Source organism: Sinocyclocheilus anshuiensis, unplaced genomic scaffold (assembly GCF_001515605.1).
Source record: "Sinocyclocheilus anshuiensis isolate Anshui unplaced genomic scaffold, SAMN03320099.WGS_v1.1 scaffold371, whole genome shotgun sequence".
In the NCBI taxonomy this organism is placed as follows: Eukaryota; Metazoa; Chordata; class Actinopteri; order Cypriniformes; family Cyprinidae; genus Sinocyclocheilus; species Sinocyclocheilus anshuiensis.
This window is the reverse complement of record NW_015549597.1, coordinates 206,212-219,231: the sequence shown is the minus strand read 5'-3', so window position 1 is coordinate 219,231 and position 13,020 is coordinate 206,212. Positions and strand designations below refer to the sequence as shown.

The 13,020-nt window shown below is 37.5% G+C and overlaps 2 protein-coding genes across 3 annotated transcripts in view; one reads left to right on the top strand and one right to left on the bottom strand.

The window, feature by feature from the left end:
- Positions 1-717: 717 nt before the first annotated feature.
- prf1.9 (perforin 1.9) lies at positions 718-3,434 on the bottom strand. Its single transcript, XM_016446962.1, has 4 exons — positions 2,905-3,434; positions 2,672-2,810; positions 2,371-2,588; positions 718-1,597 (listed from the first exon to the last, which is right to left on the bottom strand). The coding sequence occupies exons 1-4, from the start codon at positions 3,432-3,434 to the stop codon at positions 718-720; spliced, it is 1,767 nt and encodes a 588-aa protein (XP_016302448.1).
- A 3,137-nt stretch (positions 3,435-6,571) lies between these two features.
- The window catches only part of LOC107658445 (coronin-1A-like), a 24,219-nt gene continuing 17,770 nt past the window's right edge, over positions 6,572-13,020 (top strand). Inside the window, exons 1-2 of one of the 2 annotated variants that reach the window (XM_016446992.1) lie at positions 6,572-8,287; positions 11,513-11,731. In XM_016446992.1, coding sequence (XP_016302478.1) covers positions 8,122-8,287; positions 11,513-11,731 — 385 coding nt within the window. In that variant the 5' untranslated portion in view covers positions 6,572-8,121. Of the gene's footprint in view, positions 8,288-11,512; positions 11,732-11,878; positions 11,946-13,020 lie in introns of those variants that run through there. The other variant, XM_016446993.1, reaches the window with a different exon arrangement.

Below are 13,020 nucleotides of genomic sequence, written 5' to 3'. Positions count from 1 at the left end.
GTTCCAAACCCGTAAGACATTCGTTCATCTTCAGAACACAAATTAAGATATTTTTGATGAAATCCAAGAGCTCGCTGACTCTGCATAGACAGCAACGCAACTGACACGTTCAAGGCCCAGAAAGGTAGTAAGGACATTGTTAAAATAGTCCTTCATAATTTTACGAAGCTACAAGAATAAAAAAAATTATAATAATAATGACTTTTTTCAACAATTCTTTTCCTCTGCATCACCCCTAGGCACCATTATGAAGAGGTCTTTGCACACTGAGTCTGAAATTCTCATCTGAAATTTTTGCACGTTAAAAAATAAATACGTTGTGTCAATCACACTGCCTCCGAAACTTTCGTCCGTCACAAAAAAATTCGGATCAGGTTCGATTTTCTGCATTTTCGCATCTGTATCAAGCATTTTGATAGGAAAGGATGACGAATACGACAATGCATACGAACATTTCTGTCTCAGTGTGCAAGGACCTTAACAGGTCTCAGTAACTCTCGGATTTCATCAAAAATATCTTAATTTGTGTTCTGAAGATGAACGAAGGTCTTACGGGTTTGGAACGACATGAGGCTGAGTAAATAATGCCAGAATTGTCCCTTTAATGTTGAGATGCAAAACACAATTTTGTATGATTTTAATTTTATATATTTTTTTACATTTTATTTTAAGAAATTTTTTTTAAAATTTTTTTTATTGTGCTTTGATGATAAGCTTTCACAAAGTCTGCGTTTTGCTTTTAGGATTATTGGTTTGACTAAACAGCAAGCGGCGCTCATCTAAAAGCACCCCCATTTTCACCAGCTCATCTTTCAGGATGGGACGGGCATGTCGTGACACGTATACCTTCTCTAGATGGGAGGCCATCGGAGAGCCCACGTAATCTGTGCATGAGGAGCCAGCTAAACTAGGACCACAAGTTACAGACGTCTTGTAGTACAGCAAACCATGGTTAAGTTGACAGAATTCTTCTTTTATGCCGGCTTTCAGTTGTATGTTGCACGCCCCCAGGAGGTCATCGTCCCACTTGTTGTCCCTATCCCACACTTCTAGTCTCAGCCCCCCAAACTGAGAGAGAACGAAACTGCCGAGATCAAACTTCCAGTTCCAGGTTGGTGAGTTTTGGTTCCAAATCACTGCTGTTTCCCCTAGAAAGACCTTATGATTTCTCAGGACCTTGACATACCCATCGGTCTGTGAGAAGTAATCTCCCCACAGACCTGTCGCCTTCATCACAGTTACACTAATCTGAGCGAGTCCACGCTGTGCAGGGCAGCAGTTTGCTTTTACTCCAGGGTTGTTATGACAGCTGCACACACAGGGCTCTTTGGGGTTAGTTGCGATACCGGCCTTGCAAGGTGTAGAGCAGTTCTTCAAAAGGGCACTCTGCAGTATGTAGTCACGAATGGCTCGGCATAACTGCTCATGTTTTGGGTTCTTGACTGGCAGCAACATATGGAGGGGCTTCAGTGAAAAGGAAATCATGTCTGGTTTTTCTGGCACTGTGGAGAGCCACTGATTGAAAGCACCAGGGTCATTACTGGCTGAGAAGAGAAGCGCTGTGTCTTGAGCGTGGCCACCCATGATTTCAGTTAACCTTGTGAAAAAAAAAGAAAATAAAGCTTGAACCCTTCCCCCAATAATAATGATGATAATAACATACACTTGTTGTATTTTTGTCTTTTATATTATATTATATGTGACCCTGGAGCACAAAACCAGTCTTAAGTTGCTGGGGTATATTTGTAGCAATAGCCAAAAATACAGTGTATGGGTCAAAATTATTGATTTTTCTTTTATGCCAAAAATCATTAGGATATTATATGTAAAGATCATGTTCCATTAAGATATTTTGTAAATTTCCTACCGTAAATATATTAAAACTTAATTTTTGATTAGTAATATGCATTGCTAAGAACTTCATTTGGACAACTTTAAAGATGATTTTCTCAATATTTAGATTTTTTTTCTATTAAAAATATTAAACTATGAATCCCACAAAATTTTAACATTTATTAAATTTCATTTATTAAAATTTAGATTCGCCCCAATTAAATGTATTTATTAAATATTAAAATATTATCCTTATTATTACAAGTATAATTTTAATTACATGATATAATATAAAAACTTAATACAAAAAATAAACCATAAATAAAAATGTATTTATTATATTATAAATAATATAAATTAAAATATACATTTAAAAATATTAAATAAAAAAATGATTTAAAAAACTATTATAAATTATACACACACACACACACAAACAAAACTAATATTTATATCAGGCTATATTGTTTAGCCATTTTTAACTAATAATTTAGCTGATAATTCAGTTAAATCACATTCTGCCAAGTCAGCACAAACCTGTCAGTAAAACTGTTAGCAAAACTGTGCGTGCTCAGTCTGTTGTCTTTGCTCTGTTTGCAGTGACTGTATGCAGTGTCTATGCTGATCCTCCCCATTACACTTGCAGATGCCTCGACGTCCAGACATGCTTTGACCTCATCCATACTGAGGTCCTGTAGAGTAGCCATGCATTGTTTGACACTGGTCACAGATTGCACTGTTCCACCGAGTTTCACCTAACAGATTACAAGCAACAGTGACATATATGCGATATACTGAGAGAAATAGCACACATTGATATTGATATATTTTGGCTTACCTGGACAATGTAATGTGTGCCAAACTTTTCAACAAGTGACAAGTAGCTTTCTTTTGTTTGGTTGTCATACGTCTCTGGAAGCCTTTTGAATTCATAGCTTAGCTCGTGATGAAGAGGAGAGCGGCTGCTAATGCTGTATCTGAAGACAGCAGTTTATAGTGCTGCACATCAAAACCCATATACCATGATATTCATCACAGGAGTTAACTAATATACTGTATGTTAAGTCTTACCCGTAGTATCCGCAGGATGTAGACTGCTTGATGAAGCTGAACTTGTCCTTTTTGGTCTTTGTCATTGAATACTCAGCGAGTTTGGAGTTCGTTCCAGCCAACATCAGCGACATCTTACTAACCGCGTTGCCTATTCCCAGGCCGGCTTTCCAGTTGTTCTCTACGGAGGAGGTGCTGGAACTGACCAGGGACTCGCTGGACTCATAAATGGAGCTGGATAATGACCTTTTGCATTTTTGGGTGGCCCTCCAGTAAATCACAGACACCGGGAGCTTCTGCTTTTTGTTCTGCATGAATGGGTTTTTGCACAAGTTACACGTGTTATTCTTGAGCTCCCACTTACTCATGTCGATGACAAAAGTCCCCAGGCGTTGCATCTTAGTTATGTCGAAACCCTCTCCAGCCAAGTCAGATCCTGGCACGAAATTTGCATCTTGACACTCTGCTTCTTTACCCAGAAAGCATGCCGGGCTGGTTGGAGGAGGAAGGCACAGAAGAAGCCCACACCACAGGATAACTAGAGGAATCATTGCGAGTTTGGGTGTTATCCTGCTGTGATATACATAGATCAGAAATGAGGTTAAAAAAATCTGATTAGTAGATAGATTCCTCGGTGCAAATGTTAATATGTAAAGTTCTTTGCTCATATATTGGTTCTAATCCAAATCTTTGTGCAGGATTTGATTGGTATATCCTAGACCCTTCCTTATGTAGAAACGTACTAATCATGAAATAAGTTTGAATGTTTTCAGAATTAATCATTTTAGAGGCATGGTAGATTTTAGCAGTTTAGCTTTCACTATGATATTGTTCCCATGCAAAATCGCTAGAATAGTATTAATGCTGTTAGTGCTTCAGCATCATCAATTCGTTTTTTACAGGAGCAGATTTTAGTGTCAAAAAATAGCTTGAAGATATTAGGTATTATTATCAGTCAATAAACTCTGATTCACAATTGAGTGAGTGAGTTTTTAGGCTCTTTTTCACTTACCTGCAAGGTCTTTTTTAATCATAATCTGAGAGTGCCCAACACAGACTGAGAAGTACCTGTTCTGTGCTCATATTTATGTCCTACATGTGTCCCACCGCTGCAATGGACAGGTACAAGAACATTCACACTTAGATGGTCACTGACTCATCATGTGTGCAAAAATGAGTAAAAGGATTGAATGTATCAAAAGGTGTTGCTTGACATCAAGGGATGTGGTTTAAATTCCGCAAAACAGACCACAAAAAAAAAAGACTCATTATCTTTTTTAAGTGCCTATACAAGAATTTGAATAAAAGTTGATATGCAATGAATCTCCAACACAGAAATGGAGACATTCACATAATTATATGCAAAATTGAACGACCTGAAAAGCAAGCTTTGTAGAAATCAAACTCTAAACATAGATGTTTGACACTTAAAACAGCCCTTACAGGATGAAAGTTATTTTACTCGTTTTTAAAGCTTTACATTTTTTAGCATGAGTGTTGCTGATTCAGATCTGTAAATAATGCAAACAGTATGTTGATGCATGCACAATGCATGAGTTTAAGCTAAAATGAATGTATAAGGCAAACTGTGTATCTTAGGTCACGTAACTTCACTTAAGTTTTTTTTTTTAACCATTTTGAACATTATCACCTCAGTTCACTAGTTTGTTTTAAATTAAGTATAAAAAATACAACGACTTGTTTGCAGATTTAAACAAAGGTCACAGGCCCAGATGCAGATAAACTTGTCATCGTATGACTGTGGTCTGCATGGTTTGGTGTAGGCATCATGACTCATAAAACAACTAAATTTTCACATAGTGGTTGGAAATTTTAATGTAGACTTGTGGTGTATATGTTATCTTGTGCTGCGTAGTCACATGGGTGTTAAGATACTAAACAATTGAAAGATTTTAACCTGCATACATTATAGTCATTGTTGGGAAGGTTATTTTGGAAATGTAATAGGTAACAGATTACATGTTACTCTATTTAAAATGTAATAAGTAGTGTAACTATTTCAATTACTTTATTAAAGTCATGTAACTAATTACATTTAATTATTTTTTTGATTACTTTTGTAAATAATGAATGTTTTCAACTGTAAATCATTTTAAAACATTGAAAGCAGGCTTGGTTAACCTTATACAATCTTCAAAAATAAAGCATGTACATAATCCCAAATAGGAAATAAAACAGTTATCGAATAATCATGTGTCCTATTCTGTGTCCTAAACTCCTGAAACATTGGTGTCTCATATTTTAGAGCAGTCGATGCAATTTGGGAAAGGAATTAAATTAAATCTGTGTACAGCATGTGTGTGAAAAATATTCAGATGTAACTCCCTTTGTAATTGTTAACATTTTCAAAAGTAACTGTAATTTAATTACACATTTTTCTCAGTAACTGTAACAGATTACAGTTACACTTATTTTATAATTAAATTGCGTAATTCCATTACATGTAGCCTAGCTAGTTACTCCCCAACACTGATTATAGTCTGTACTGTTGCATGGTGCTAAAATAACTGTGCAAGGAAACAAAATACAGTAGATGAATGAACTCTTTACAAAACAACGTAAGGCTTAAGCATGTGAACAGCTTTATGTTACTGAATCTTTTATCCAATAAAACAGATTTAGCCTATGCAAAAAATGATTTCCATTTACACAAAGATTTAATTATAAAGAATAATACAGAAATATTTGCACCACAAATAAATAATCATTATGCCATCTGCCAACCTCTATTTATAGTTGACGTGCTGCAGTTTGAGACAGGGGTCCACAGAGAGCCTCATACTTGTAATATTGGCTTTACGTTTTAGTGATGGGAAGTCCGACTCAATTCTGCGAATCGGTTCTTTTGAACCGTTCGTTTCAAAGAACCGGTTAAAATCAGCGATTAGCCTATCTTACGTCATCATCATGTGGTTTCTGGCATCCATGCGAGGTAACATGTTTAATAAAGGCATGTGTAGGTGTAAATTGCTGTTCATTACGCTTTTCGACTGTGTTTAATTAATGTTGGTAGCCTATTTAATGTCTCCCAATTCAGCTGCAGACATGATCCGCAATTTAAACTAAAATTCAAGAATCTAAATATAATTTGCATTTACAATGAACTTATATACGCTACTAAAATTCATGTAGGCCTAAATGTCTTGGCTGAATTTTAATAAAGGCCTACAGTAAACTGTCCTGGGCCTACAAGTCATAGCTAAACGTCCAGTAGCCTACGTCGTAACGTTTGTTTATTTGTTTTATTCATTTAAAGTAATTTTTCGCAGGCTCATTGCAAATCGGACAAGAGCCGATTCTCGATAAGATTAACTCGGACTGATTCAGTTCGATTAATAAGCGAATCATTAGTTCGATTTATAAACGATTCGTTCAAACTCGGTTTTGTTCAACACATTCATTGGAAAGATCCGACTCGTTCTGAATCGGACATCGCTACTTTTGAGCTATCATTATAAAGAATACTATCATAATATAAGATAGCCTACAATGACTGTCAAATAGACTATTATGTAATTTTGATATTAGGCTACATTCTATATTGTAATAGAAAAAATATCTAAAAAGCACAAATTTAATCGCTCCTGAGTCCTGTCCTCGCACACCCCCGGCTCGTCCCAGTTGGTCCAGACTGGATTAGAGCGCTGCAGCATCAGCGGATGATCAGGAGTGAAGGCCGGGCCGCTGCGCCCCTCCACCAGCCGCATGCTCCCGCACACCGGCACCAGTCAGCTCGTGAGAAATGCGCCGGGGAATGTAGGGGATATTAACCTTTCTTTGGCATAGCCGCTTATCAGAAACGGATCTCCTCAGCAAAGCGCGCGTTTAAAACTCTGCTGGCTGAAATCACTGCAAGCTAGCAGCAACATCACTTGGCAGCACAGGGGAGACGTGCTCCTGTGAGCGGAGCACCGCACATTCCTCCGTTCGCTGGAAGACAAATGCCAAGCCTCCGGATGGAGATATTTTAGACGGAGCATGGGGGGTCGCGGGAATGCGTGTGCCGCTGTTTGGGAAAACCGGTTGTGATGTTTAACCGCTGCTAAAACGTTGACTGTGAAGCTCGTGTGCTTTTGCAGTCAGCACAATAAAGGTGACGGCAGCTAGCCCGTTAGCTCGCGAGCTATCCGGTTAGTGTGAGACGGGGAACAGAAATCGCACCGAGTGCGTTTGACATCGAAATATCGTTATTGATTAAATGAAAAAGGAGAGCACACGATAAGCGTGTGCTCTTTTTCTTTGCACTGTGCACTTAATGGATAACAGTGCTCGTCGCTGACAAGGAGCAGATGCCAGGAGATGCTTGATACATTCTGGGGGGAAAACTTGACACATCTATCTATAATATTGCATATCAAACTCGGGTGCTTTTTTAATCAGCTGAATATTTTACTATTAACCCCCTAAACCCCGTGGGATGTCATATCGATTTTGGCACTGTACTGCATATTAGTGACTACTTATGGTCGGTGCCAAGCAATATTGTCGTATCATCACTATATTAAGCGCATACTTGTATTTGTTTAGAGAAAAATACACCTGCTTCGTTCAGCTCCAGTAAATGAGTCTTTTGTATCAGTTTCTTGCAACACACGGGTCTCACAGTCAGAGCGCTGGTAGCTTAAAAATCAGAGTGGATGCCAAAGCTCCGGACGGACAGATGATGATGATGGTGATGATTCACTCTACGGGGATATGAGGAAGTTACAACCGAGCACACGGCTTCGCGTTCAAGAAACCCCTGCTGTTCCCGATGGTGAAATTAGCCGGCGGCTGTTTGATGAGCAGCAAACGAAAGCCACCTTTCCTCGGGTCACCTCTGAAGTCGAGCTGACAGAAGCTGGTGGGGTTTGTGTGAAAGGCTGGAGCAGGGTGTGACCGCACTTCGTTTAAATGTTACATGCAGCACTGTATATATCAGCGAAGCTCACTATGAACGCAGCCTGGAATTTCTACGTCAATCCATGTGGATGACGCCGCCGTCGCCAACGTTCCAAAACAAAACGTCGCCGAGGCAAAAGTTGCTTTTTAAAATTGTTTGTCTCGGCTAAAGAGCAGCAGGTCTGTTAGCCATGTAGCTGGCTGCACTTGACCGGACTGCACTTCTCCGACTAATGTCTAGGGTGTCGGGTCTTTTTTTAGTATGTGTTGTGCGTGTAAGTGTAGATGTATAGCGTAGCTATTTTAACGTCGTCGTCGTGACTGTTTCTGGTTGCTATGGCATTTTTAAACGGCCCCAGACTGCTGGACTGGGCAAACTCTCCTCCACATTTACAGTTCAACAAATATGTCCTGACTGGCTATAGACCTATCTCCTCCGTCCAGGAGTGCGTCAAGAGTCTCTTCTATCTGCACAATGAGCTGGGGAACATCTACACACACGGTGAGCGAGAGAGCCTACTGCTTCAAAAGAGGAAGCTGACAGTGCCCTCTCTCTTTATTACGCTTATTACATGCTTTACTTTTTGTCATTGTTTTTATTTTTTTAACCAATAATTCTAATGAATTGAATTAGTATTAATAAATTGCATGACTTCACTCATGTCAGTATGAGTTTTGCCCATCCTGGCTGCTTAGGTCTTACCAGTATTTGCATTTGTATTACCCATTCATAGCTATAGTCTAAACCCCATTTAAATGATCAGTGTTGCTATACCACACCAGACACAGGATATGGTCTATATTTCCTTCTTAAGCACTGTGTGTTGTAAACTGCACACCTTACTGGCTTGTTCAAAAACTACATGTTAATGGAATAGTTCACCCAAAAACTATTTATTTACAGTCATGTTGGTCTAAACACATATGAATTTCTTCTGGGGAAAACAAAGGAACATTTTTGAAGTTGTCCTTATCAGTCTTTTTCATGCAGTGACATCTTCCCCATTCATTGTCAAGCCTCAAAAAGCATCAAAAGTGTGGCAAAGTTTGTGATAAGTGAACTCAAATGAATCATTCAATCATTAAGCAAATTTGCTACTTCTCTCATGAACTTGAAAGACTTGAAATATAGTGTATGAGTCTTGTGGATTACTGTTGTGATTAAAGTGATTTTATGTCCTTTTTGAATGTTGACATTTTCAATCACCATTAAATGGAAAATACAGACTAGTAGATTGTTCAAAATATCTCCTTTTGTTTTCCGCAAAAGAGAGAAAGTCATACAGGGTTGGAGCGACATGAGGATGATTAAATTGACAGAAATATCTTCTTTTTTTTTTCTTCTTTTCTGAAAACTATCCATTTAAATGATTATAGCTACACCTTGAAATGCAAAGATCTGCTTCTTTTACGAGACTCTCCATCCCACTCTTGCGGTGTACATCGCTACTGCAGTTTGCGATACATAATTCATTGTTTGTCTATAACAAAAGGAGTTATCTCGTTAAGTAATTTGTGCTGTATTTTTATATCACAGCTGCAGTGAGCAGTATCTAGACAAGCGTTCCAGTGCTAAGAGGAAATGTAAAAAATGTCAAATCGGGCATAAAGGTCAACTCCAAAGGAATTTCTGCTTGTAAATGCTTCTAAATTGCAGGACTGTGTGGAACCATCAAGCTGGGTCATGTGGTTGCCTGCAGGTGTACTGTCATACCCTTTCCTTCCAAGAAACTGCCATTTGGACTGGTAAAACTTTGTTAGTACTATATTATATTGTTTTGATAGCAAATGACACATTCATGCTGATGTGCATTGCTGAAAACCTGAGAAGTACACTGCATCTGAGCACTGCGCTCTCAGAGTGTGTTCTCAAGCCAACGCTGTGGTTCACAGTATATTTGAGTGTTCTGGCCTATACTGTAGTCCAGTAAGCAGAAATGAGAGGCTTGAAATGAGTGACACAGCTTAACTTGACCCAAAAGATGACTTTGCTGTAGGGAGCTGCACCTGCACCTTTTCAAAGCTGAAATAAAGAGGCATTTATTCTGTGTCTACTGTTTGAATTGGTAAAAATACCTCCTTTTAGAGTTTGTAAGACAAGGTGACAATAAAGACTGATGAATGAAAATTTGTTGCATATATCGTCACTCTTTTTTTTTTTTTTTTTACATGGGGCGATTTCCATTCTTGCATTTGAACGCAACCGAGGTGCATGCTCCTTCACAGTGTTGGCTTTGTGTTCAAGTATTTGTGTTTTGCTTTGCATGATATGTATGCACAATTGGATCCCATGTTTGCACGCCATGTCTTCAGAGCAACGTTTGATGTTCTTCATAGGTTTCTACCTGTAACATCTGCTGTTTAAAGATGATTCAGTCTATTCCTGACACTTGACTATGACTAATAATCATTACTAGTCTGTTTCTGGGTGTAACCACTTTTGCTGATGTGTTTGTATGTTTTTCTGGTCTGTGAGCTACTTTAACCCACATGCTGTTTGTATGGCCACTAATGGTCTATGATCTGATTGCAGACTTCTGCAATAAACGATTGACACTTGCACATACACCACAAAATTGAAGGCACAGTTCACTGAAAAAAGAAGAAAAATTTATTCCCATGCTGTTCGAAACCAGTTTTGTGGGACACAAAAGAAGTTATTTTATTGTTTTTTTTTTTACTGTCCAAACAATAAATGTCAGCGGGACCCAACATCTATCAAAATATCTTCTTTTGTGTTCAAAGAAAGAAAATCATTCAGGTTTAGAATGACATAAGGGTAAGAAATGGTGATAGAATCTTCATTTTCATCTTCACCTCATGCTTTGTTAAATGATGAAAATTGTAATTATGATACAAGTTAAAATTATGACAAAAAGTCATATTTAGGATATGAAAAGTTAAAATTATGACAGAAGTCAGACTTTTTAGGTCATTATGACTTTTCATCTCTTGAATATTACTTTTTTATATATATAATTTGGACTATTTATGTCATAATTATGATTTTTTTTGTCATAACTAATTTATCAAAACATTATTTTGTCTTATGTGGTGGAAATTATTTAAATTTTAAATATCGTTATTGCCAATTAAACAGTTTTTTTAAATATAACATTTACAGTACATACAAAGTGTAGGTGTAGCTCAAATGCATGGGTAGAGTGCATGTTCTCTATCAATAGTGTCTTTATCAGAGAGAGTGTTACGACAACAGAGATAACTCACTCAAAATAGATGTGCTAGAAGTCACTGGTGCTTTTACCTGACTAGGATAAATCATTTGACACTGGGGGAATGACAGCTGCTTAGAGAGAAAAAGAGATTCACAAACAACAAGAAGATTGTCCAACGAGATTGTCTTTTCATGTACTTTGAGCCACTAGTAAAAAGCCACTGACTGTCATTTAGTGCTAAAGACTTTTAAAGACCTTTGTTTTAGTGTGTAGTTTGCATTTTGGCAGCTGCTGCTAAAATTAGCACAGCAAAGCCACTGAGACCCTCATTGTGCTGGGCCGTTCCCTGGGCCTCCATAAATCCATGTGTTGTTTAGGCTGCAGCATTTAACTCAAGGGACACGATGAAACACTGCAGGGCTTGCCTGAGCATAATGCCAAATAACGACCTTCTCGTTCTCTTCACAGGCCTTGCGTGTTTCAACAGCGCTTCAACTACTTCTGTGTACAATGACTCTCCTGAGTCTCGTTGTTTCTTTCTCTCCACTCAGGAATTCCTCTGCTCTGTTTCCTGGTGCTGCTCCCGCTCAACATCCCCTGGTCACAGATCAGCGTGACGTGGCTCGGCGTGGTGCATTTCCTGGCCTGCCTGTCACCGCAGCTGGGTTCAGTGGTCTACCACCTCTTCATGAACCACGAGGGCGGCGAGCCCATCTACAAAACCCTGCTCACGCTAGATATGTGTGGAATCTGCATGATCAACACGCTAGGTCAGCATCTCAAACTGGTGTCAGATCAATCCGAGCACTCCATCACATTTTCTCTCAGTATTCTTTTCAATTCTGTTCTCTGTTTTCCCCTGCTGATTCAAGTTTTTTTTTTTCTCCGGACACCCCACATTTGATATTTTTGTATAGGTTGTTCATACCTGATGAAGTGATCTGTCATCACATCGTGTTTAGCGGTGATCACCAGAACAGGCTGGTATGCATTAGAGAGCTGTGTCACAGCAGCCCAGTGAATAAGTAAAATGTGCATTTCTCCTATATTTGTAGTCATCGTTCAGGTTGTTGCAACATTTTACCAAAGGAGAAGTGTTGTACAAGAAAACAGTGTTGCAACAAAGGAAACGAAGCAGAGAAAACAAAAGAGATCCATTGAAGTGCCTTACAACAAGACAGTTTTCTCTGTTTTCACATGTACAGCAGCAGTGACAAGACTGTTTCACAGCACTTCTATTGTCTCTTGCTCGGTTTGTTTGATAAAGATCTCATTTGGAATGTTAAAGTAATAATAATTATCCACCATTTAGTGAAAACAAAGGAACGTTTTGTAGAAAGTCAAAAAAGGACATTTTGACTAATTTAATTTGATTTATTAAAATTGACTTATTTAGGTAATGTTCTAATATTTTACCTTCTCAGTGCAAAAGATGGCATTCTTGTAAATATGTTAATAATTTTAATTGATAGTATATAAAAATTATACAGTAAAACATGTTATTTGGTTAACCCTTAGGTACCATATAATAATTTTTGATTTATATGGATTTATAAGTTTAACAGCACATTACATATAATATTGCTTTAAAAGTTTTTTTTTTGAAGTACAGAATATCATATAATTTATGGTGAAGACAATGTCATACAATATCATAATTAAATATAACATATAATTACATATTATTTAAATGTCATATTATAATATAATTTAAAGATATAATATATAATTTATGGTGAAGAAAATTTTCTTGAAGAAAATGCATGTATGTTTGCAGCAACATTGTTACTACAATAGTTTTTTTTTTTCTTTTTTCATTTATTTATTACATTTTTATGTAAGTCAGCTTACTGTTTATAACGAAAAATGTAAAGGACATTCCCATAAGTTTGTGCATGACACATCCCCTCTAAATATATTGTAGTTTTTATTTATTTACATAGTTTCTTAATATTTTTATCAATTAGGTTGTTTTTTAGTTTAGTGTGTGTATGGCACAAACTGCACCATCTATGATTTATGTGGCCTTCTAGTTTACCTTTTTTTTTTTTTTATTTTT